Raw genomic sequence first — 24,759 nt, forward strand, 5'->3', positions numbered from 1 at the left:
GGTAGAGGTAGAGAGAGAGAGAGAGAGGTAGAGAGAAGAGAGTGGTCAGTGCTTTCTGTTCTGCAGTCCTAAACATGGCACACCAACATGAACAGGTACACCATGCTGCTGAGTTAGTCTCCAAACTCAATCAATATTTGCCAACTGGACAAATGTCACACCAACCCAGAGCTCATGCCTTCACATCCATGCCAGAGAACATGACACCCCACTGGAGCAAAACTGCAATTTCCAACCTTAATTAAGTACCTACCTACGGATATCACGCAACAAAAGTCAAAACACAAAACTCGATATGACGACTTCTGGCCCCGTTATTTGTTGTTATTGGTTCTGGGTATGCAAATGACGACAAAGTGGTGGGATCTTGGCTGAGTTAGCCTGTTTGACATCAAACTAAATAAGCAGAAGGAGAAATTCAGACAAATATGTGTGCTGTATGCTTACAGAGACTCTGAAAACTTCAGGGTTTTCAGAGTGGGCTTGTGTGTGTACAATTCTCCCAAACTGGGAAATATCCATGGAATGAAATTGTGGTACACAAAATATCATCAGAAGACCAGTCTAGTGTCTGGCAGTGAGAGTCTGTCTCTGGGCATTGACATCACTTCCTGTCTCCCCTCTCTGCTGGTCAGCTTATTCAGGGGGCAACTACACCAAACAAAGTGGTTCCACTAATGAAAAAAAGAATGGTGTGTTTTATAACCCATTCCATAATCTGTTGCACAACAGCACCTGATTCCCTGTATCCTCGTGAGGGGATTTGAAGCGCTTAGTCAGCGCAAAACACAATGCATTATGGGATTAGGAGGAGATCTCTCAGGTACAGTATTACACAGGGGAGCAAAGCCCACAGTCCAGCTCAAATTAACCTGATTCATGGTAGATTGGTGTTTGAAACTGATATTTGGCAGGATAAGGGCTTGGAGTTGTCACGGATACAGAGACGCGATGTTAAGCTACCTTTGTTCACCAGCGAGCAGCACACTCCTAGAATCAGATCGAGCACACAGCACCCTTCTGTCTGAAGGCACACAGGTCTCTGTAGTCTGACAGGCCCCCCGAGGACTACAAGGCCCAGCATGCACCACTGTAGAAGGAGTCTGCTAGGCTTGTAGCGGGGGGGGGGGGAATCAGAGAAGGAACGACAACATCCGGCATGCACCGCTCAGGCAGATTGTGTGAGTTACGCGGCAACGTTGTTGGGACAGACGTACCTGCCGTGCCACTGTGACACTGAGCTGTAGGGATTGGTGGAGGGGGGGATGGGCGGGTCTGGCCTGGGTTCGGCGTGGCCTTTGTCCAGCGGAATGTAAAAGAAGGAATTGGTTACCTTTTGGATCGGCGGCAGTCGCTTGCTCTCCCTGTGGACTGCATCCAACGTCTCAATGTGCATCTGGACGATATCTGAGAGGAACCACACAGGAGCGGATCAGAGGCGCCCCACCATGAATGTTCCCCGAGCTTCTGAAGGTGTCCCCTGGCCCCCTCAGGGGGCCCCCAGTGTCCCAGCCTTGCCTCCTGACCTCCCTTCCTACCTGGTATCATCGTGTGGAGGGCCTTCAGGTGTTCGTTGGTCACGCCGCTCTCGTTGCACACCTTGTCCACGAAGCGGTTGATGAAGCGCACCACCGAGTTGGCCACGTCCGACACCTCGGCGTCCTCGAAGCCGCTCTCCGTGTCATAGCTCTCCGCCATGCTCCCAGCGATGCTGGGGGGGATGGGCGACAGCGGCGGGTGACGGCTCCGCAGACAAACCCCCTCCCCAATAAAGGTCCCGTTCCCACAAGTACGAAAAGCGTGAAAAACAAGGAAGGGTCGCCTGCACCTGTTGGTGTACCTGTTGGTGACGTAGCTGTTGCTGACGCTCTCCACGTCCCCCCCCAGGCCGGACGAGCGCAGCAGCCGGTTCTTGCTGGTGTCCAGGGGCAGCAGCAGGTAGCTCATGCGGTTGGCGTAGTGGATGGCCTGGCTGAACACCGTGCTCTCCTCCTTCTGCACGCGCTCCGTCTGCAGGTCCTTGCTCAGCGTGGGCCACAGGCGGCTCTGCTCCGACGCCAGGTCCAGGGCGCTCAGCAGCCCCTGGCCTCCGCCCGCTTCACGCACCTCCTGGGACTGGGGGGGGGGGGGGGGGGGGGGGAGCGAGGCAAAGGGGGCAAAAGGTCACTGATCGATCGGTGGATTTCGGTTAAAGGCCTCACCTTACGACTTCACCACCGGACAAAAGACTGTGGTGGGGATCACCGCTCAACACACGGTCAGCCCTGGGGGGCAGCAGGGTGGGGGGATGGGGGGTCCTTACAGGGCTCAGCTGCTGTTCCGCCTCCTCCGTCTCCAGGTACAGGGCCCGGATGTGGTTCTGGACGTCGCTGTAGAACATGGCCTCCCAGAACTGCATGGTGGTCCACACCATGTGCTCCTGAACGCAGCTGTAGGCAAACTGGGTGATGCCCGCCCCCAGTTTCTGTCACACACACAGGGGGGGAAAACCATCGCGACGGTTAGGGGAGAGAGAGAGAGCTTCTCGCGACGCGAGGAGGAACAACGAGGGAACACTGTGTGGGCTCGGTGAAAAAAAAAAGGCGTGGCCATAAGATGGGTCCTCACCCTGCAGAAGGCGGTGACCAGGGGCAGGAGGGCGGCGGCGATCCCGTGCTCGTCGATGTGGGAGCAGTCCTGAGCGAGGACGAGGAGAGCAGAGATGATGTGATTGGCCGGATCGCGGCCACGCCACGGCGGCTCCGCGGAACACTCGTCCGGGGGGAGGGGAGGGGGGCTCTTACCTGTAAGGTGCAGTTCATCATGCGGACGATGTAGTCGAACTGCTGGTCGTCCAACACGGCCCGGTTCTGCAGCACGTGCTGGTTGAGTTCCTGGGTCAGACACACCCTGGCCGCCCGGCCCTTCAGCGCCCGCAGTACCGCTGGCATCAGCTAGGGGGCGAGAGAGAGAGAGATAGTGGCAGCACATTAACAACGCTAGTCTTTTACTATGGCCATGGTAACGGTATTGGAGGTCTTAAACGAGATAAGGTTGAGGCAGCCATGCGGTTGTCTCTCACCTTCTTAGCCTCCAGCATCTTGTTCTCGAAGATGTAGGTGATGCAGTTGCGGACCACCTCCAGCCTGCGAGCGCTGTTAGCCAGGACGTTCCCGTTCCTGTCGACGATGTCTCCTGGAACAACACCAACAGCCAGGAGTCAGAACACCCCCCCAGTCCTCACGGGCTCTAGTAACACATGCTGAGGTGACGGAAGGTTTCCGGAACGTTCTTCACGCTCGAGCTCGGCTCACCCAACGGGGGTCCGGAGGGCACCATGCCCTTCACCTCTGCCTTCACCACGGGAGGCGCCGTCCTGAGCTTGGCGGCGGCGTGGTCGACAAAGAGCTCGACCGTGACGTCGTCCAGCGGGGGGAAGGGCTCCTTGTTCTGGGGGGCGTTCTGACCCGGGCTCTCGCTCGGCCGCTGGACCTTATGCATGGCCACCGCAGGGTACGGGTTCTCCTGAGAGGGGTTGAGAACATAAAAATAAAATGATTCACTCACATTTAGTCATTTAGCAGACGCTCTTATCCAGAGCGACTCACAGTAATTACAGGGACATTCCCCCGAGGCAAGTAGGGTGAAGTGCCTTGCCCAAGGACACAAGGTATTCTTTTTGCACGGCCGGGAATCGAACCGGCAATCTTCTGATTACTAGCCCGATTCCCTAACCGCTCAGCCACCTGACTCAATAAATAACGTTAGAAAGCATGAGAACAAGACTACGTTTGGCTCTGAGATAAACCCTGTGTGGTTGTGGTTGTGTTTGTGGCCCGTACGTTCTTGAAGAGCTGCTCGGCCAGCTCCTTGACGTGATTCATGACTTTGTGAGGGCAGCTCTCCTCCTGGCGGACGCGCTCCACCTGATTGGCTACCAGCTGCAGAGAGACAGGAGGAAGGCGGTTAGACGCCGCCCCGCGCTTCCCTGGTCGCTCTGCGGGGCGAGGAGGCCGATTTCAAATGGCGCTTACGTCGTCGAACAGATCGGTGGCCCTGTAGGGCGGCCCCCTCTCCGAGACGAACCCTGCGAACGCCATCCCGTCTAGAACCTTCATCAGGAAGTCATCCTCAGACAGAGCTCTCTGGCCCAGGAACGCAGCCTGACGGACACACACACACACACACACGCACACACATCACAAATCACACAGGAATAACAAACACACCATCCCAAACGCCAGTGACTCAGCATCTCATCAGCTTGCCAGACCAGCCAGCATGTGTCATTTAGAGTCCTTCCGACTCCCATCTGGCTATGGTACCTTATGGAAGCGGATGACGGGCTCTGGGTGGATCCGGATGATGTGCAGGCACCAGCGGTAGCCCTGGAAGAGGTGAGCAAACAGCCACAGGAACACGGCCCGGATCTCCTTGTCCTGGATCTTGAGGGAGGAGGGCTGGGTGGAGGACGGGGGGAAGGCATGGTCGGCTATCTCCAGCTCCGGGTCCAACACCTGCGCGCAGGACACGGGCGCCAGGGTGAGTCACGCTCGGCAGCACAAGCACTTCTCAGAACACACGAGCTGGGATGGCTTATCACAATGTCACCGCAATGAATCATTTGGCTTTTTGGCACTGTCGTGGCATAAAAAAAAAAAAAAACCTGACCACAGCATACTATCAGGTTAAAAGCTTTTGGAAAAAAAAGAATTACTTGGAAGGCTCCCTGGAAGCCTGATTCGGACAGACTAAACAGTGGCACGTATTCAGGCAGCCATTAACTAGATTAGCCCCAGGTCTTCCTAGGAGGTGAATAACACATGCAGCTCATTTGAGAGGAGAGCAGCGCTCTGCAAAGCCACGGCAGCTGAACAACTATCTACAGCCTCATCAGTGCAGGCCCCTCTCCCCCCGCCAACAAAACTTCTCCGGTAGATGAAACTAATTCATTATGCCTCCGATTCAGAAGCAGTGCTATCGGTTTTCGCAATTATTCCCTGTGTTCCGCTCCAGGGTCCTTTGTGTGAACTGGCCAGTCTGGGGCTCAGTCCTCTGTGAGAATGCCAGTCAGAACTTCCAGACAGACAGGGTCAAGGGGGCTTTGAGACTAGGGCTGTGGCTGGGGCAGAGGCTGGGGCCATAGACACACAGCAGGTGCAGACAGACATGCACAGTGTCCACACGGAGTAAGTGGCGCTGTGTGTGTGTGTTTTACGGACAACAAAATTACACACACACACACAGTACTGGCTCATGATAGTGGCCGAATCCCCCCCCCCCAGTCAAAGCTTGCAGAACAACTGGGCTTGGCTCCAGTGGCACTCTCTCTCTCCACCGATGCAAAGCCAGCACCATGGACAAACTAGCCAGCACATTGCTGTTGAACTAGCCCATTCTGCATCATCAATGGCTCTCACTTTTGCTATCTAAGCGCAATGCTAGCTACAGACGCCCCCCTCCGAGCTTGAAGACAGGAAGGATGTGAGACGGGTTCAGGAAACCACAGCTCCCCCCCAGTCCCCTTCGTCAAGTCTGGTTCAGATACGTGTCACAGTGCTGGTGCGTGGGAGGCCACAGGCACAGGGCTGTTACTCATGCTGGCATGGCGCTAGCAGGTGCCTGGCAATCTACAAGGAACTACTTCAAACATCCTGGAGTGTTTGAACAACGTTCCTCTGATCTCTGTTGTTAACCATTTGGAGCTGTTGAACAATGGCAAATGTACATATTTGTTAGGCGTTCTGGGAATGCCATCCAAATAAACATGCACGCTGTTGCGCAACAACTGCTGCAGAAAACCTCACGCCTGCGGGCATTCAATGGCATGCTGGTCTCTCCTTTCCAAACAAATCAAGTTCCGACCCTTTTGTGATGGTCCGTCGAGGATGAGGACACCCATAAACCAAGACATCATGAGGATGAGGACACCCATAAACCAAGACATCATGAGGATGAGGACACCCATAAACCAAGACATCATGAGGATGAGGACACCCATAAACCAAGACATCATGAGGATGAGGACACCCATAAACCAAGACATCATGAGGATGAGGACACCCATAAACCAAGACATCATGAGGATGAGGACACCCATAAACCAAGACATCATGAGGATGAGGACACCCATAAACCAAGACATCATGAGGATGAGGACACCCATAAACCAAGACATCATGAGGATGAGGACACCCATAAACCAAGACATCATGAGGATGAGGACACCCATAAACCAAGACATCGTGAGGAGGGGAGGGGGGGGGACTGACCCACGCCCACACCCTTCTATTAACTACCACAACAAGCTAGTTTATGACCGTTTCCCTTCATACACTTGGAGTTATTACCTTTACCCGTAAAAGTAGGAATTCTCTTTATAATCTTTGCTTTTAACAGCTCCACATTCCACCAGGAAACTCTTTTGGATTCGTGTTTCTTGTAAAAGCCTTTGATGGGATGCCAGGCTAATGATGTTTACCCCTTATGTTCAAGACAATACACACTTGGAAGATGACATAATACATACTTGGGAGATTGTATTATATGGATTTCCATGATGTATAAACCTTTATGAGGCTATTGTTTTTAACATTACAAACGTGAGCACTGAGGGGGAAATCATAAAGTGTGCCGTAAACAAGGATGCCAGGGTGAGGCTAGCCAGGAAATCTGAACAGGCCTTTTCCAAACAAACAGTAGGCCTTACTTTAATCACTTTATCAGCATTAGATAAACAGATAAGAGACATTTCTAGTAAATGTTGTGGCAAGGAGCCAAAGGACTCCACGTGTGGAGGTTGGTAAGAGGGGAGACAAGCAGTGGGACGCTGCCGCTCTCAAGCTACTGTACGCTGTCCACTGCTTTCGTGAAGAAAAGAAGAAAAAGAAAACGGAATAGCGAGTTAGCGCGTCGAGCTGTGGGAAGCTGCGACCGCTGGACGTCTGCTACGGTGGCCGTCATGGCGATGGGCTGGTTACCATGGAGAGGGCGGTCTGGGTCTGCTGCAGGAGGGGCTCGGGGAGCAGGGAGATGTGGACGCACTCCGGGATGGTCACCGTGCCCCCGTCCAGGTCGGCGATGATCACGTCCAACTGGGGGGGGGGGGGGGGCGAACACACATACAAGCCCAGTATACATTAGGAGTTATGCTCATTACAGTAGGTGACAGACACACACACAGACAGTCTCTCTCAACAGCTGGTGATTACAGGAGGTAGCTAGCGAGGACTGTCTTCCGTTGAAGACCACACGACGAGTTGCTAAGGAGATAACCTCTCCCCCCCTGACCCCAACATTCATTAATGCATCAACCATGTGGGCTCATTTACAGTAGCGGAACGGCAGTGAGGCAAAGCATGTGGTTCAATGCACACTGCCCCTAGGCCCGGGTATCATTCATTAAACCCTCATTTCGATCCACAACGTTTGGGGAAGAGAACTCTCGGGCAGTCGCACATTCTTGTCGGGACGTGGACGGAGGGTCTTCCTCAATGTCAGCTATATTGGAGAAACGTACCTTGGCGCGCCTCACAAAGGCTGCGCTGTTCCGAGTCGGGGAGGTATTCAAACGGCAAGCTCTTCCGCGTGGCCGTACCACAGTGGGACTGCTTGTTAGCACGGACGAACCTGAGACAGGCAGGTCGCCGGGAGGTCACGCCCTACTCTCGGGTTCAAACAAAGGTCGGACCGCCACTAAGCCGTCGGTACGTGATGGGAACCCGAGCCCGCATGAAGACCCCGCACCCAGTTTAGACCCATGTCCCCGACACCGCCTACATGACCACCGAGAGAGAATCATCACAGGGCCTTACAAGAGACCAGGCTCTGTGCTTTACTATCGGCTCCCTATATCTGACTGGATCTATTCTACGTAACTGTAATTCTCGTTCAGCGCGCTAGTTTGTCTTTTTTGGAGTTAGTGTGTGTGTGTGTGTGTGTGTGGAGGGGGGCACCCACCAGTTCCTGTGTCTCGGAGCGGAAGAAGGAGTTGACCCCGATAATGAAGGGGGTGGGGGTGCTCAGCACTTCCAGAAGCTTCCCTGGCAGGATGGGGACGTAGGTGAAGCTGAGAAAGGCATGCGGGGGGGGGGGGGGGAAACAGGAAGTGGTCATCATCACCAGAGAGTGGATTGCTGGAGGAGTGACATGTAAAGTCCCCACACAGACACACAGTTACACACTGTTGTACACTGCACACACAAGTAGTGATGGATCAGTGACTTTAACTGTGACTCGTGCAAGCTTGGGTAGCAACGCCTGCACGCACACACACACACACCTGTACTTGAGAGGGAACATGATGGCCAGCAGGCCTCGGCAGGCGTCTGTCAGCCGCTGGTAGCTGCTGGACAGGAACAGGATCTTGTGTTCCGTCAGAGCGGCACAGAACAGACACAGGACGTTCACTATACCTGGGGAGGAACACGGAACACACGCAGAGGCACGTTTATCAGGACCCCTGGAGAACGTCTCTATTCTTCTGGACATTATCAAACTCTTTTTCCAAGATAACAAGTGTTCGTTCTTCCATAGAAATGGCACAAAGACAGATTCGAGATGCTTCGTTGGCCTGTGGCAGCCGAAGGGGGATTGTGATTGGTCGTACCGAGCTGCCTGAAGAGCTGAGCCACGCTGCTCCCGCTGACGGGGAGGGACTCGTTGATGGGCGTCTGGATGACCTGCCTGTCCCCCGCTCCCAGAGTTATTGTCCTCTACAGAGGGAGAGAGAGAGGCAGAGAGAGACAGAGAGAGAGAGAGAGAGAGAGAGAGAAAGGGGGTGGAGGGAGAAAGACAAAAACAGGGGGGGGGGGAGTGTGAACACTCTTTCACTGGAAATTGGGTTTAACAGCTGTACTTTACACAATCACAGAAAGGTGTCAGGGTTACGGGGAAGGTGAAGGTGGTTCGGAGGGAAGAGGTCGAGTCATGGAGGGCTTAGTCGGTACATGCCAATTACACAGGCCATTTCAGCTGGATGAAGTCCACAAACTCCATAGCAACCCCTATTGCATAGGGAGGTCTCAATCAGAGCACCATATCAATGGGCCTTTATGGAAGAAAAATGCCAAGGACATGCCAGGTTCTACACACAGGCAGTGCTACAAATGAGTGTGTGTGTGCGTGCGTGTGTGCGTGTGTGCGTGTGTGCATGTAAAGGGCAGAGTTGAGTCACGGATAAAATAGATTTATCAGGGATTTTAGCATTCGCGTTGTGCGTGCAAGTGGGCCAAATACTTTATAGATCTGTTGTTTCACACAACTGTAATGATCCTCATTTTCAATTGAGCTTTTTTTTTAATCAAGTCAATGGCAGTGTGTTTAATTTGACGGTGTTCAGCATCCATTGCATCCAGAAGAGAGATGGGTTTCCTAATCAGGGAGGTTATTCTACGGTAGTCTTGGCTGTGGAGAGATCAGAGGAACGCTGTGGAACGTATACAGAGCTTGAGACAGGAAGCACAGGCTGGGAACTAGCCAATCACAGACAACCACGTTTAGAGCAGCTATGCCCCGCCCCTGAGCAGAACACAGCCGGTATGGAGACACACCCCCGTGCCTCACTGCTACACGTGGAAGTCTCCAGAATTTCAAGTACTTTCAGACAGTTCAACACCATTTATTTACTTTGCATTGACACTATTTCAATGTTTTTATTCATTTGACAGCTCATTTGAGAGGTTAGCTCAAATATCAATTGTCATGGAAACAGGTCTGCCCATAGCAGCATTGTGGCCGTCTGAAAGTGCTTCAAATCCAGCTGACAGGCAGGCTGTCCCAGAGTATGAGCAGAGACAGGACAGGCTAGGGTTGGCAGCACATGCTCTCACAGGCAGCAGCAGCAGAAGAGTTGTTCAGACACCACTACTGAAAGCCAACACCTGATCACTCACTATTCATCTGACCCTTAGAGGGCCCTAGGAATGCAGCCAGCCAATAACAAAATGGATCTTAGTGATTGGATCAGCTGTTGGTCACAGATTGAGTCTCATCAGAGCGTTTTGATTGGGTTCCCCCCTCCTCCCTGGCGGGAGAAGGGGCTGCGTCTGGATTGGTCGAGCAGGACAGGGGGGCGGAGAGAGGGAGCGGATGGGATACAAGGAGAGAGGATTTCCGGTGCAGAACTAGGAGAGACAGGAGCTGATTGGTTGGAAAGGAGAATAAAGTCAAGGCGTACCAAACTCTCAGAACTCTCCTCCTGGCCCGGCTATACATCACCCCCCCAGACAAAGAGAGAGAGAGAGACAGAGAGAGAGAGAGAGAGAGAGAGAGAGAGACCACAGCAGAACACACAGGTTAGACAACACTGGACCGAGGGAGCAGAGCCCCAAACAACAAAAAAACACAGACAAAACGACAGGACACTTGACAACACACGACAACACAAACACACAGCAGCTAGACCAGCATGTTGAACATGTGACCAAACAAGCGAGGACAACGGCAGCTCCTCTACAGCGCGACTGTACGGGAGCCCTGGAGATGCATCGAGGTTAGACGTGAGGCCTGGTGGATGAAACGCAACACCGTCGGCAGGGCAGCAGGGTTCTGGATGGGTCGCATCACACGGTTCGTTCCGACGACATCCCGGAACTAGACGGGGGAGTTCTTGACTGGGGCAACGTTGGCATATTTGTATAAAGCGCACACCTATGGTAAGGACTTATTGTTTCTCAATGAATGTTTGATCCAAAAGGCCTCTCTGGAGAACAGCCAGTGCCAGTTCTTGGCAGCGGGACAGAGAGTGTACTTGGGCTGTAATGCCCGCTGGTAAATGAGAGTCACAGTGGAGACACAGTATAGATTTACAACCATAATTCAACCGCTCAAGCCGACATTAGCTACGTGCATGTGCCAGCAACAACCTTCTTCACACGTGTATGCACTTCAACTCCAAACGTGTCGTTCAGTCTCGCTACGATTCTCTCCGACATAAGTGCATGCTTTCTCTTTCACACACACACCACCAGATCTAGACAGGTGACATTTCAGAGCCCATATCGTACAGGCCAGGGTATCTGTGCTAAAGGTTGACTTGTGAGACAGGGTTGCCAGGTAGTCCGGGATAATGATGGGTTGCTGCAGAAGACTGCAGTGATCCAAGTTGGTATGGAGCAGGGGCCTAATGTCTGACACCTCCCTGGTGCAGTGACCTCAGAGAAAAGTCTAGAACCAGTCCCACACATCTGACTGTGTTTACACCAAAGCGTCCTATTCAATAGTAAATAAAGAACTATCTGTACTCCATCACCAAAAGGCTGAAAGTGTGTGTGTGTACAATATTTTTTGTTTTGTTTGTCTAAGATGTGTGTGTGTAAAAGTGTACTGTGTGCAGTGTGTCTGGGCCTTTGTGTGTTAATGCTGATTAGTCCCGTGTCTCTCTTTCAGACAGGGCAGCCAGCTAGGAGGCCATCTGCTGCCCCATATGGTCTCCCAGCACTGGAGCGCACAACAACACAGTGTGTGTGCGTCCGTGCGCATGTGTGTGTGTGTGTGTGTGTGTGTGTGTGTGTGTGTGTGTGTGTGTGTGTGTGTGTGTGTGTGTGTGTGATTACAGTGATGTCATTTGATCCACTCCAAACTACAGGAAACAAACAAATCAAAGTCAAATCATTTCAGTAATTTGTAAAAGGGTCAAAAGATCATTAACCCAAAAAGATTGATTAAGAAAGAGTAAATAATGATGCGACTGTAAAGCCCAGTAAAGCAGTGCCATCAATGAATTTGATTCGTGCGACAACAACAAAAAATAAGACAATTAAAAAGATTGATTGGTATGACAAATTCAGCCACAAATCCAACAAGGTCCCTCCCATTAATCACCATGATTTTGAGTTCCAGCAAAATAAGTAAAAAAACAAATAAAAATAACATTCAAATTGAAAGTGCACCGTATGGGCTGATTGGTAGAAGCTTCCAGAGTGAGGCGTTACCTGGAGACAGCCCAGCAGCCAGTCACAGGCTAGGGCATGAGGAAGTGAGTCTAAACTACACACTGGGGACCCACTTATCTGGAACACAGAAACCAATACGCAGAACAGGGGGATCCATTTACATGTAACACAAGGGATGGGATATGTAGGACAAAACATCGTTACAGCAACATGGCGTTATACCGTCCAAACACACAATCACTATCCAGTGGTGTGCCTGTGTGGATAATTGAGAGCAGGTGACCTGATTTTGAGGGCAAACTGTACACACAGGAGTAGTCAGGTTTGAGCTCTGGTGCCGTACAGTAGATGTTTGTGGGTCAGAGGACATGGCTACGGTTGTTTTCAATCCCCAACAGGGATTTAATACTTAAAAATACAGCATTATAGGATTTAGCTTACTGCTCAGCAACTGTTGGAAATGTGTGAAATCCAAACACACATACGTGTGTGTACTCATTTACATACCGACATTCGTTATCTAATCGGAAGGAAGAGAGAACACAGTGGACAATACACTGCCACCTCATTTGTACCAGGCTGGCTAAGCTAACACGCTAGCTGCCAGCTAACAAGCTAGAACACACTAGCATGCTAACCGCCTTGGAACAGAGATGACCCGTCCACCACAGTTGTGTGTGGTGTGTGTGCACGTGGTGGGGTGCGAGGTGTGTGGGGTCGGGTGTGTTCTCTACCTGGGAGCCTCCGGCGATGGGGATGACACACGTGAGCAGGTTCCCTATCACCGTTTCCAAGGGGACCTTGAGGCTGTCCGCGTGCACGGTGTAGATCAGGCCCAGGCAGTTCTGCAGAGGACACACGCACAGTCAGGGAACAAGCACCCCTCCCTGGGGTCTACATGGCATCAGCAAACCTTTCCCCCCGTCTGGTGTGCGGGTGTGTGTGTCCTACCCTGAAGACTTCGGTGTGGTCGAGGCGGGACACTAGGACCAGGCTCTTGGGGGCGAAGACCTGGGCTGGCTGAAGCACTCCTGGCACTTCATCCTCGTCCGCCTCGCTGGCTTCAGCCTTCTGCAACTAGACACGCGCACACACTTTCTTTAACTTGTGTATCAACAGAGATGAAATTTGTAGGCCGCTTTCAACTCATCTATTAACCATGAGTCAGACTTGTTTGTTTTCGTTTCATTAAGGCAAAGCAGAAGGGAAGCAGCCTGTCATGTTTTGTGAGGAGCTGTGAGGCCCAGAGGCTGGGGAAGGGGGGGGGGGGGGGGGGGGGGGGTTGGGGTGGCCTTTCCTCACCTGAGGGTTGTCCAGGCCCTCCCAGAAGGTGAAACAGGCACAGTAGTGACGCTCCGAGTTGATGTCAGTCAGAACCGATACAAAGAACGACGGGGGCAGCCTCTCTGGAACCAACTCCCATCCATTAGGCTGACAGAACTGGGGGGGGGGGGAAGAGAGAGAGAGAGAGAGAGAGAGAGAGAGAGAGAGAGAGAGAGAGAGAGAGAGAGAGAGAGAGAGAGAGAGAGAGAGAGAGAGAGAGAGAGAGAGAGAGAGAGAGAGAGAGAGAGAGAGAGAGAGAGAGAGAGAGAGAGAGAGAGAGAGAGAGAGAGAGAGAGAGAGAGAGAGAGAGAGAGAGAGAGAGAGAGAGAGAGAGAGAGAGAAGCGGTGATGAGACAGGAGGTGAGTAGAAGGAACAGTTGAGGGAGGTGTGAAGAGAGACAGAAGAACATCCAGGCTTGGTGTGACATCACGGGGTGGTATGTGTCACATGCTCTAACTGCACTCTGTGTGAGTCACCTCTGATCTAGAGCCTGCTCTGTAATTTACCCTCCACAGTGGAAAAACACAAACAGCCTCAGAAAAGTTTTCCACGTCTACTCATGTACATAAAACGCAAATATATTTAAAGTTAAATATTAACGGCAATCTCAATTCCTAATCGAGTAATCGCTCACTACGTGGTATCAAAGTGTGTGTGTGAATGTTAATATTAATAGTACACTTCATTCTGAGACAAGAGGGGTATCCATTAACCAATCCTGTATGAATCCTGATATTTGAATTGTGTGAGTGTGTGTGAGTATGTGTGTGAGTGTGTGTTTGTGTGAGAGTGTGTGTGCTACTCACCAGCTCTATGCCTTGTGGGAAGGGGTTGTCCTCCCAGTCTTTTTCAGGGAAGCGCTGGAGAATGCGACCCTGACCCTCACTGCCCCCTGGAGAAAAAGAGGAAGAGAAAAATAAGGAAGAGGGAAGGAGGGGGGAGAACAATTTTCAGAGCCAGGTTGGGTCAAAGATGTGACTTTATAACATGTACTTTATAACTCTGTATGTCTTTTATATGTTGGAAATATATGTGTGTTACCCCCTGTGTGTCGCAAGCATTGTGTTGTTTTGTACGTGTATTAACCTGTGATTCAACCCTGTGTTGTACCTCATGTACAGGCTTGTGTATGTTTTGTATTGTGTATTGAGTTTTTCCTCTTGTATTAGTAATTTGCATATGTAGTATTTGTAACCTGTTCTTTATTCTTATATCGTATTCCTATTTCCTCTTCTTGCCTGCTTCAACTTCTTCTTGTGGATCAATACCTACTACTATATCCTTCTTAACTTAGTATCAACATACTGCAAACATTCACTCAAAGGTCAACACAAACTAGCTACGTAGCTAGCTATAGAAGTGATCTCACACCCACAATAGGGTGATAACCAAGAGTGAACTCCCAGTGATGAGGTGTTCTCTCTAACAGACACATCTCTGGCCCCCTCCCTCCTTCCCTCCAGACAGAGAGACAGACAGACAGCGAGACAGACAGACAGCTGGCTAACAAGGACGTTCCCTATGCTGCTCATCATAACCCCGCCACAATGGCCTGCTTATATAACCGGACACAATTTGGAAGCTTTTCCTGCTTTCCAGCCTGCTTGGAAGCGATGCTCGCACACAGAACAGGCCTCTGTCATGTCACTGGGCTGGAGCAGATCTGAGCCTGACACAGCTGCACCCATGGAGGGGTGGAGAGCTGGAGGGCTGGAGGAGCAGACCGCCAAGTTTGGTCTGAAAGCTCCATCTGAGAAAGAAGCCGAGCGGCCGGGCTTTTATCCGAAGGACAAATAAACCAGCGCGCCACGGTCACAAACACGCAAACAGAAAGTAGGGCAGCTCCCAAAACTACAGGGAGGGGGGGGGGATCAACTTGTGTCCCTCCCTTCTCTTCCCACATCCCTCCCTTCTCCCTCCTTTTGCTCCCGCCCACCCTCTCTCTCTCTTCCACTCTCCTTCTTTCTCGTGAGAAGAATCCCATCTCGCTGGTCACTCAAGGCTCTCTTCATCCGACCAGCTGTGTTTCATTCCTGACCACTTGAAACAGCTCTGGTGTCAAACACTGATGACGAGCGCCAGTAAAACACCGGAGCAGGAATGCTACTGTGCGTATTACATTTACTGGGACTCATCCCATAATTTACCCCAGCTCACACCATGGCAACAAGCCCCACTGGTGTTGAACACACACTGACATATGTATGACAACATGTACTGAAGTGAAAACCGGATGCGAGCTTGTTTAGAAGGTCAGGAGGAGTGGCAAGCCTGAGACTAAAGTTGTGGTTTCCCAGAATGCACCCCAGAGAGTCCCCTGACCCCAAACAGGGAAGTGGGTGTCATTTCTAAACGGTCTGCATCTGTGAGCTCCAGCACATAACATAGGTGTGTGTTTCTGGGTTGATACGTGTTAGATGTGTTCAATGTAGGGCTGTACAATTAATCGAATTTTAATCCCGATCACGATTTTGGCTTCTCACGATCAAATTTGCGTGATCGAGCGATATTTAAAATGTGTCATTACGTTCATAGTATCAAATAGTTTTGTTTTTTTTGGCTTCCTAAAATATATTTACACAATGGAAAATAGTGCCCTGTTGAAGTTTTGCTAAATTTTCTTCTTTATTGTTTTATTTATTTATTTTTATTTATTCTTTAAGGAGATGCACTGAATTTTGGTGAATAAGAGGACCTATTTTGATGCACGTATTTGGAAATTAGCAGGAATGTAGCACAATATGGATGTGAAAGCAGTTATAATTAGCCTATGTGACAATAACATTTGTTTTGGTTAAAATCAACAAATAATCGTGATAATTAATCGTGATCTCAATATTGATCAAAATAATCGTGATTATCATTTTGGCCATAATCGTGCAGCCCTAGTTCAATGGTTTCAAATTTATGTCCTTCTGGTCAAAGCTGTGTCTGTGTGTTTGTGTGTGTACATAAGCACGTAGGAGGCATAAAAGGCTAGTCGAAAAGTTAGTCAGGTGACCATAGAATAGCAGGCGACGCTGAAAGCCGGTGAGACACACCCCTGTTGTGTCTCCACACGTGACTCTGCTCATGTTCCCTCCTGTGTTTGCACTGCACTGACTCAAGATCACAGCCAGACAACCTCACCTGCACAGGCCCCAGTCACCAGGCCATCCAACCTCACCTGCACAGGCCCCAATCACCAGGCCATCCAACCTCACCTGCACAGGCCCCAGTCACCAGGCCATCCAACCTCACCTGCACAGGCCCCAGTCACCAGGCCATCCAACCTCACCTGCACAGGCCCCAGTCACCAGGCCATCCAACCTCACCTGCACAGGCCCCAGTCACCAGGCCATCCAACCTCACCTGCACAGGCCCCAGTCACCAGGCCATCCAACCTCACCTGCACAGGCCCCAGTCACCAGGCCATCCAACCTCACCTGCACAGGCCCCAGTCACCAGGCCATCCAACCTCACCTGCACAGGCCCCAGTCACCAGGCCATCCAACCTCACCTGCACAGGCCCCAGTCACCAGGCCATCCAACCTCACCTGCACAGGCCCCAGTCACCAGGCCATCCAACCTCACCTGCACAGGCCCCAGTCACCAGGCCATCCAACCTCACCTGCACAGGCCCCAGTCACCAGGCCATCCAACCTCACCTGCACAGGCCCCAGTCACCAGGCCATCCAACCTCACCTGCCACCCCCCCCCCCGCTCAATTACACATGGAACATAAACAACCATGGGTGTACAACAGCATGGTGTTCATCGAACTATAATTCATACCATAAATAGATAAGTCACGCAAATACGGAAGTACACACAGACACAAATACACCCCCACTCAAAGCAGAATCTGCCTGGAACAAGGCTGGCTGTACAGGGTACATAGCCAGCCAGCAGGGCATCGGAAGTGACATAGCCCTGGACTATGTACCAGCCAAACAGTCTGCTTGAGACACACACACAAGCGCATGCATGCACGCGCACACACACACACACACACACTCACATTCACAAGGCCAAAGTGCACACACACTATCACAATCTAGCCATCAGAGCGTTCCTCTGCTCTCCATCCTTCCTGCCACCTCGGTCTCTCCGACACCACCATGACCCAGATGGGGACCTCGGTGCTGGCTGTGTGAGCCAGCCTGCCAGGGCACAGTGACTGGGCCTGCCGTTCTAGAAGAGAGTTCTTGGGAGTTTCCGTAAATTTATGTGGCTGACTCAGCCATACAGAACTAACAGCCTCTTAGGAAGTCCAGTCCATTAAGAAATACACACGAGCAAGGACATGCACACACAAGCGGCACACCCGTGCACACACGCACACACTCACAGTGGAGTGCTGGGATGCTCTTAGTGTTTTAGAGGTGATGCTAATGGCTCCCAGTGTGCTGACTCTATGGGGGATTGGGCTGCTTTCAAACCCTGAAACACTACCCCCAGCATCTGCATCATGCCTACCTACAGCAGGAGGGGTTTTCACACGGGCATCAAGCACAACAGTAAGTACGCTAGGCCTCCCTTTAGCCATTAGCTCCACACGCAAACACAGCAGATATGCCTGAAGGGGCACTGCCAACAAACATGCATCCTCGGGGATACAGAGGAGTGTCTTTCATGATGTTTTATTCAGCGGACCACTACTGAGATGTTACGTCAGAAAGCCCTTGCCGAATGTCGCCCTGCTCAAATCACCTACCCCCCCTACCCACAAAAGGTCTGTGCTATATCTAGAAGTGTGCCATCGTGCTTCACCAGGACAGGCTGCTTCTGATGCCTGGGAGACATGGCTGGGCCCTGGCACAGGGAGCTGGTGAAGGTTCACATAGGTCTGGGCTGACATTGTGGCAGTCCAAGATAAAGTGGGCATGGAGGCTGGCGTTTAGCACCGTTATAGACCTTGGGACCACGATTAAACTGTTTGTTCGTCGGTTTCAATTCCAAAGCTAGTGAGAGATAGAACATTGGCGGAGAGGGAACATAGGATTCTGTCATGTTCCAGGAGATAGTCATGCACCAGGACATCTCTTGCACGATCTTGTGCCTCTTTAGGTGAGAGTTCACATATTTAACAAGGGTCATGGGAACTCTCAAGCACTACAATTCAGACCTGACGCCCAGGTCATCTCCTCACTGACAATCAAATGTTCGAAAACCCCCTAAGTACTGAAATCGGCCGGCTGCTTTATGATCAGTACGTCCCCGAATGACACGCGTCATAATGAAACCTGACGGAGGTGAACTGAAACCGTGCGCAGCGGATGAACTCGGCGGCGGCCATTTTGGGGCTGCAGTCAGTAGAGCAAACGAGTCCTGTGGTACGAGAGATGCTTTTTCCACAGGAGGAGGAAGCTAGTATCTCCTGACAGAGACGGCCTACGCCAGCCACCTGACACGTCTGGTGTGTTAGTAACCCGTGCTAAAGAGGTACTTCTTCACCTGTTTGAAGGCAATACGGAACTATGTAGCGGTGATATCGACCACAGCCACCGCCAGACACACACCAGTGTCACACTCAGGCCACAGTTTCAACTATATATGGCGTAGATACCGGTAGTAGATAGATTCTATGCCACTAACCCAGGGTGCAACTACAAGGCTATTTGCATGATCAGTAGGGGTGGGCCCCATTCTAGACTTTGATCCTAGGTTGGTAGAGTTGTTCTAATATTACTAATGGCTGTGGGTCAGGTGGGTTAGGTGAGCAGGTTATTGGAGACCCAGCTGAGTTAGCTGAAACAGACAGGGACAGAAGGGTCTGGGATATGGGGAGAGGACTTATGGGAGGGACACAGGTCTCTAGCAGACCTGTTGTGTGACTGCACTGACGAAGCACTGACGCAGGAAGAGAGAGGAGTCCGAATGAACGTGAGTGAAGGACAGAAAGACTCTGTTGATCTAGTACACTGATAGGAGTGGATATCGCCTTGATGACAAGAACACTACTGAAGCTATGACAATGAGCACTCTGGCTAGAAAAAACAGCACCCAGACTGACACACAGACTGTGTGGTAGAGTTCAGGGTGTGTGGAAGGCCATGTAGCCTACCTGTGTGTCTGTATGGAAGGGCGCAACATGATACTCAAACTAATCCATCCTCAAACATTATTTCACTTTAGCAAGTCTCCAAACCACACTGACACGACAGCGGACAGTTTCCCTGGTTACCCAAATTCAGAAGACAAAGTTAGCTCTGTGTGTGTGTGTGTGTGTGTCTGGTCTGATGCAAGCTGTCATGAAGCAGGTTGCCATGGGGCCATAACTGTCATTACATCACTTTACATAGCTCAGTTACATATGACACACATGGACATGTTTTCACAGACACAGAGGGAGTTTGGGACTGAGATATGGACTCCATTCGTGTGCCTCCTTCCAGCTATCAGCCAGCGACCTTTAGGCTCTGACTCTCCACCACAGAGGGAGAGATAAGTGAGTATCTGATGAATGCACAAAGCTCACTTTCTCCTGTTCTCTTTGAACAGGAAACTGAAGTCAGTGCAGGCAAAAAACACCCCACTTGGATGATATCATATCCAATCACCACACCCAGTGAGGACACTGTCCTTATCTGGGATACGCTCAAATGTAAAACAATCGCAGGCCACGCTTGCACATAAAACGCACGTGCATGCAGCGAACAGACAAACAAACGCCCGTACGTGTACACACACACACACAGAGCAGAGTTGATATTTTATACGGGTCGAGTGAGAGTGAGTCACTTTCTCTGATTGAAAGGAGCAGTGTACTAGGCCAGACTATAGCCTCTCTTGGCTCACACACACAGGGTGTGTAGATGTACACATCAGTCCTCTGGATGAGAGAAGGAAGAAAATCAAATGCACTTATTTGACTTTAAGATTCTCTCCAAATTTGGTATAAGACAGTTAGCGCAAATATAATGCTACGCTTAATGAATGCCGAAATCCATGCGACACCAACTCAAGCAACCCGCGTGTCCAGCGACCAGAAGGGGGGTGAAAAAAGGCTCCATCTGGCAACCGCCGTCGCCCGGGTGACCATGAGGGACATTTTCTTTGTGCAAAAAGCTCTTCAACAAACTCACATCCTTCCTGCAAAACTAATACCCCTTCCACCAGCCCCTCCCCCCCTTCTGTACGTCCCCCCCCCCCCCCCCACTAAACAAAAAACGGGCTTTCCAGGAGAGGAAACACAGAAAGGGAGAGAGTGTTCCCTAGAACTCCACAGTTTCTCCTTGGTCTGATTGTCAGACGTCCAAGTTTGGCCTTGCAATAAACAAACCTGGTTGTTGTGAGGTTTTGTGTCTCGGTTCCTTTTGCAGTGGTGTGTGTGTGCGTGTCTGTCTTGGCCTGTTATTTCTGTCGCCTCCCACACGGTTAGCTGTGCCAACCTGCTTGACTGTGACCAGAACCTTGTAGACATTTCAGGAACTTTGGACGTAAACCACATTATTACAAAAATGCCTTGCATTTCAAACAGTGTCACAAAAAAATATTAGCCTTGAAATATCGGCTCTGTCTGTTTTGTACGCTTATACAGCGCAGTGTTTGGCAACCAAATGTTATGCCTTCCTCTAAGCACTGCTCCAGATACAGCTGGGATTGACCGAGGTTCAGGGCAGCTGATGTTGGAACAATGATCAGCATCACACTGATGAATCACCGTTCAAATTCACCCATTCAGACACCAGCTGGCTAGCAGCACAGGGCAGCACACACGAGTGGTGACGACCCAGGGCCTGGGTAGCTTAGCTCGGCTAGCTAGACAGCTAACTGCTCCCACAGCTGCATCCAGACAGAGAGGGAAAGAAAAGACACAACCCACACCTCAGTATGAGGTGACACTGACAGACACATGCGCGAGAATCGCATCGGAACTGGAATCATTTCAGTTCCGAACTGAAGTCACTTTAGCATGCTAGCATCAACGACGCCATGGCAGTCTGGTGGTAAAGACCCTGCTACAAACTGTGCTAGGTCAGGTAACTGCACAAGGATAGTTAACTGTGTTAGGCTAGACTAAATACAAGCCTGGTCAGATCAGGAGCGACTGAAGGGAGAACTACGAGAGGAATTACAGTGGTTAAGGGCATTTACCAAGAGTGTTTCCTCAGAGTCAAAATATGTGTTGGGCGGATGACAAGCAGTCCCAACAGGCCCCTCCGAGACACGCAACGGCCTCCGAGTGGGCGGGGCTTAGGAAATTGAAACACAATGGATTGAAGCAATCAGACCCTAATCTCCCTTTATGCCTCACTCCCTCATTGACTCCCATCTCACTGTCCCCCATCCCCCAACACCAATGCAATCCCATTCCCTTCCTAATTGGTCAGCTGTTCCCTTGACGCTAAGCGTCAGGTTCGGGAGGTTACAGGTTCATCTCCGGTCCAAAAGTCACAAGGGGCCACAGCATCACATCAGCTCGTCACTGACCTCACAGGAAAGAGTCCTTCAGAATGATCCAGTGTCACAGAGCACTGGCCCTTACCCTAATGAGCCGTCCCAACCAATACATTCATCAAGTAAAACCCCCCATAAAAAGTCTAAATGATGTTCACCAAGTCAATGGCTAAGACCACTTAAAGGGTCAGAAATTGGTCCTGAAACTGGTGGGTCAGTGTTAAAGACATGCATACAATGATGAGGTGGAAGAGAAGCGATAATCTGTCATTCCGATACCTCTGAACCTGAGGTCTGTAGAGGGGGAGGGGGGAACAGGGAACAAATCCCTGCCACTGCCCTTTGACGGAGAAAGGGGCATCCTTCCCTGGCCAGGACCAATGAGCAGCCTTTCCCCAGCATTCTTCGACCAATCCACATGCCAGATTAGGGGAAAAAACAAACCCAGTGGGGTACCAACCAGATTATTATTCCTTTCAATCTGAGACAGTCTATGATGACCAGGGGGGGGAAGGGCAGGGAGAAAGGCCAACAGACGTAATCTAGTGCCACCACTCAATTACCCTGGGGGGGATTTGAACGATTACTCCGTTAACCCCCTCAGGCTGACTGGGAACTGGATTGCCAGGGGGGTCCGGAGGGGCATATGGGGTGGCCGGGGTGTGTGTGTGTGTATGTGTGTGTGTGGGGGGGGGGGGGGGGCAGGGGTGACAGCCGAGCAGGGGGTAGGAATTCTCCAAATTCCATGGAGAACCATCAAAGCATGGTTCTAGCATTGGGTCATCCCTCTCTACCACCCTATGACCCCCGACAGTGTGACTGCGAGCTGACCTCCAGTGCCCCTGGGGAGCAGATCACTGCTAGCCTTGCGACTTTCATCATCAAGACACACATCGCTTACTGTGCGTTGGGTGTTGGAAATGGAGATAGATAAGAGTGTATGTGTGTGTGTGTGTGTGTGTGTGTTCTGTATCTCAGGAGCAAGAATGAGGGCAGACAGCAGGGCCTTGAGGCAGTCGTCTGCCTCCATGAATAAGGAGCATTGATTCCAGCAGACAGAAAGCTCTAACACAGCTCATGGGTCTGGCATCAGCTCTGCATGGCCAGCATCTCTGACACTAGAGCACCAGCAGAGTGACAGCCTGCCAGTCCTGCTCAGTATGGATATCTGACACACACACACACACACACAGAGAGACCTGGATGCAGGTCCAAGTCTCACTGGGGCATCACTGGTTAAGAGCAGTCAACAGCCAGTGCATTGTCACCTCAAGTGTAGCGGGTGGCTATTCACAGCAGTGTGGCCACTGGTACCATTGAAACATACTTAACAGTCCCACATAGAGGGAATTATTCATACACACGCATGGTCGTGCAGGAACACACACATTGGAATAATAGAAGTTTATAAGGACGAAGAAAGAAAAAAAACATGAATTCACACAACCACACACACACACACAGTCCTCCTTCCAGCACCCCTCTGTCCCGTATGAAAGACAGATTGTGAGGGCTATTTCTGGAAGGCCAGAGTGTGTGCAGCTCGGCTCTGCAACCAGAGAGGAAGTGGCAGGCCACAGACGGGCATCACTGGCACATCCCCAGCCCTCCTCCCTTCCCCAGTCCTCCCTCCAATCTCCCCCCCCCCGTCTTGTCTGCTCTCTTCTGCTGCCTGAAGCATTACAACTCTGCCCCCTCTCCCCTACCCTGACCACCGTTTTCACTTCTCACCCACACAAGACTCAACACACCCACCGGTCTGACGCTGGCCCTGTGAAACCCCCTGATGACGCGCACGCTGCTTTCCAAGAACGCTAGCTCAGTCTGTGTGAACGCTAGCTCAGTCTGTGTGAACGCTAGCTCAGTCTGTGTGAACGCTAGCTCAGTCTGTGTGAACGCTAGCTCAGTCTGTGTGAACGCTAGCTCAGTCTGTATGCACGTTGCTCAGTCTGTATGAAAGCAGTTGTCTTGCAAAATGGCTGTTTCATTTGGCTTCCTCAGCACCAGTCCCAGACATTGTCCCAGGAGAATGGGTTCATCCTGTAGCTCCCAATGCCAAACAGAGGGCTGTCTGCCTGTCTGCCTGTCTGCCTGTCTGCCTGGGTGGCTGGCTGGCTGGGTGGGTGGCTGACTCTGGCCGGGTGAGCAGCTGACAGCTTAAGGGAAGCTGTGGTGACCAGTGCGCTCTTGTCAGGCTCTCTTTGCCAGAGCTGTCACTCCAGGCTGGAAAACAACTGCTCTGCCTGCATTCTGTTTAGACCACAACAGCATACACAAACACCCCTCCAACCCCACCCTGAGCTGAGGCGCTACCGCTACGAGGACGACAGAATGAAGACCAGTGTGTGTGTGTGTGTGTGTGTGTGTGTGTGTGTGTGTGTGTGTGTGTGTGTATTAGGATAAACTCCTTCAAAATCATTGTGGCTGCTTAAGTTCAGGCCACTTTAAAGATGCACACACCCTCAGGTTTTGCAGAAACCCTTTATATGCACAGAAGGACAATCTGGATTCTCGCTCTAAACACTTCTCTCTTGGGTCCTCTCTCCCATTTCCTGTTTGGTCCACGAGTCCAGTGGACGGAGCATCCAATTCGCTGACGGGTTCTTAGCCCCGTGGGGTGAGAGGTTGCTGTCAAAACAGTGCAACATGGAGCACAGTTTCACCAGAAATCCCAGCTAGGAGAACCACACCCCTGTAACTGAGTGCTAATCCCCCACTGCAAGTAGCCATCTTGGATCTGACCAGGGTGTATCCAAGTGGTAAGTGTCTGGGGTGAGCTCAAAGTATGAAACCTGACACACAAATGGCTAGCAGAGAGCATGAATAGCATCTGAAGGCACAGCTCTCAGGTCTCCATCTTATAGAGCAAGGGTGTGTTCACGGGCACAATATTAACAGTCACTGACTGTGTGACAAATGGGGTTTAACTGTTGCAGCAGGTGGGAAAGACATGCCCCAACACTGTGTCGGTGCAGAGTGTCAGAAGTCGGGACAAGCTTGCCAAACACTGATGATGTCACTTCCTTGCCTATGTTGTGAAATGTCCTATGCCGTCTGTCTGACAGTCAGAACACAGATGTTCGAACCAGTTACTGCCATCACCTGTCTCTAATTAGGCCTTTAATGCCACAGTGCTCCTGGGCTGACATAACACTTAAAAAACAGCACCAAGCTTGAAAA

The 24,759-nt window shown here is 51.1% G+C and overlaps 1 protein-coding gene across 9 annotated transcripts in view; it reads right to left on the bottom strand.

Moving 5' to 3' along the window:
• Positions 1-24,759, bottom strand: part of sbf1 (SET binding factor 1) — a 35,883-nt gene that overhangs the window by 9,339 nt on the left and 1,785 nt on the right. For 2 of the 9 annotated variants that reach the window (XM_062483203.1, XM_062483199.1), the window contains exons 2-22: positions 14,004-14,089; positions 13,176-13,313; positions 12,825-12,950; positions 12,608-12,718; positions 11,913-11,990; positions 10,157-10,186; positions 8,588-8,693; positions 8,261-8,393; positions 7,939-8,047; positions 6,960-7,073; positions 4,305-4,496; positions 4,014-4,142; positions 3,822-3,920; positions 3,294-3,504; positions 3,062-3,174; positions 2,784-2,933; positions 2,608-2,676; positions 2,303-2,464; positions 1,829-2,115; positions 1,539-1,711; positions 1,334-1,407 (exon numbers count right to left, since the gene is read on the bottom strand). In XM_062483203.1, coding sequence (XP_062339187.1) covers positions 1,334-1,407; positions 1,539-1,711; positions 1,829-2,115; positions 2,303-2,464; positions 2,608-2,676; positions 2,784-2,933; positions 3,062-3,174; positions 3,294-3,504; positions 3,822-3,920; positions 4,014-4,142; positions 4,305-4,496; positions 6,960-7,073; positions 7,939-8,047; positions 8,261-8,393; positions 8,588-8,693; positions 10,157-10,186; positions 11,913-11,990; positions 12,608-12,718; positions 12,825-12,950; positions 13,176-13,313; positions 14,004-14,089 — 2,690 coding nt within the window. The remainder of the gene's footprint in view (positions 1-1,333; positions 1,408-1,538; positions 1,712-1,828; positions 2,116-2,302; positions 2,465-2,607; positions 2,677-2,783; positions 2,934-3,061; positions 3,175-3,293; positions 3,505-3,821; positions 3,921-4,013; positions 4,143-4,304; positions 4,497-6,959; positions 7,074-7,938; positions 8,048-8,260; positions 8,394-8,587; positions 8,694-10,156; positions 10,187-11,912; positions 11,991-12,607; positions 12,719-12,824; positions 12,951-13,175; positions 13,314-14,003; positions 14,090-24,759) is intronic. The other 7 variants (XM_062483201.1, XM_062483204.1, XM_062483202.1 and 4 more) reach the window with 7 other exon arrangements.

Source organism: Osmerus eperlanus, chromosome 17 (genome assembly GCF_963692335.1).
Source record: "Osmerus eperlanus chromosome 17, fOsmEpe2.1, whole genome shotgun sequence".
Taxonomy (NCBI): Eukaryota; Metazoa; Chordata; class Actinopteri; order Osmeriformes; family Osmeridae; genus Osmerus; species Osmerus eperlanus.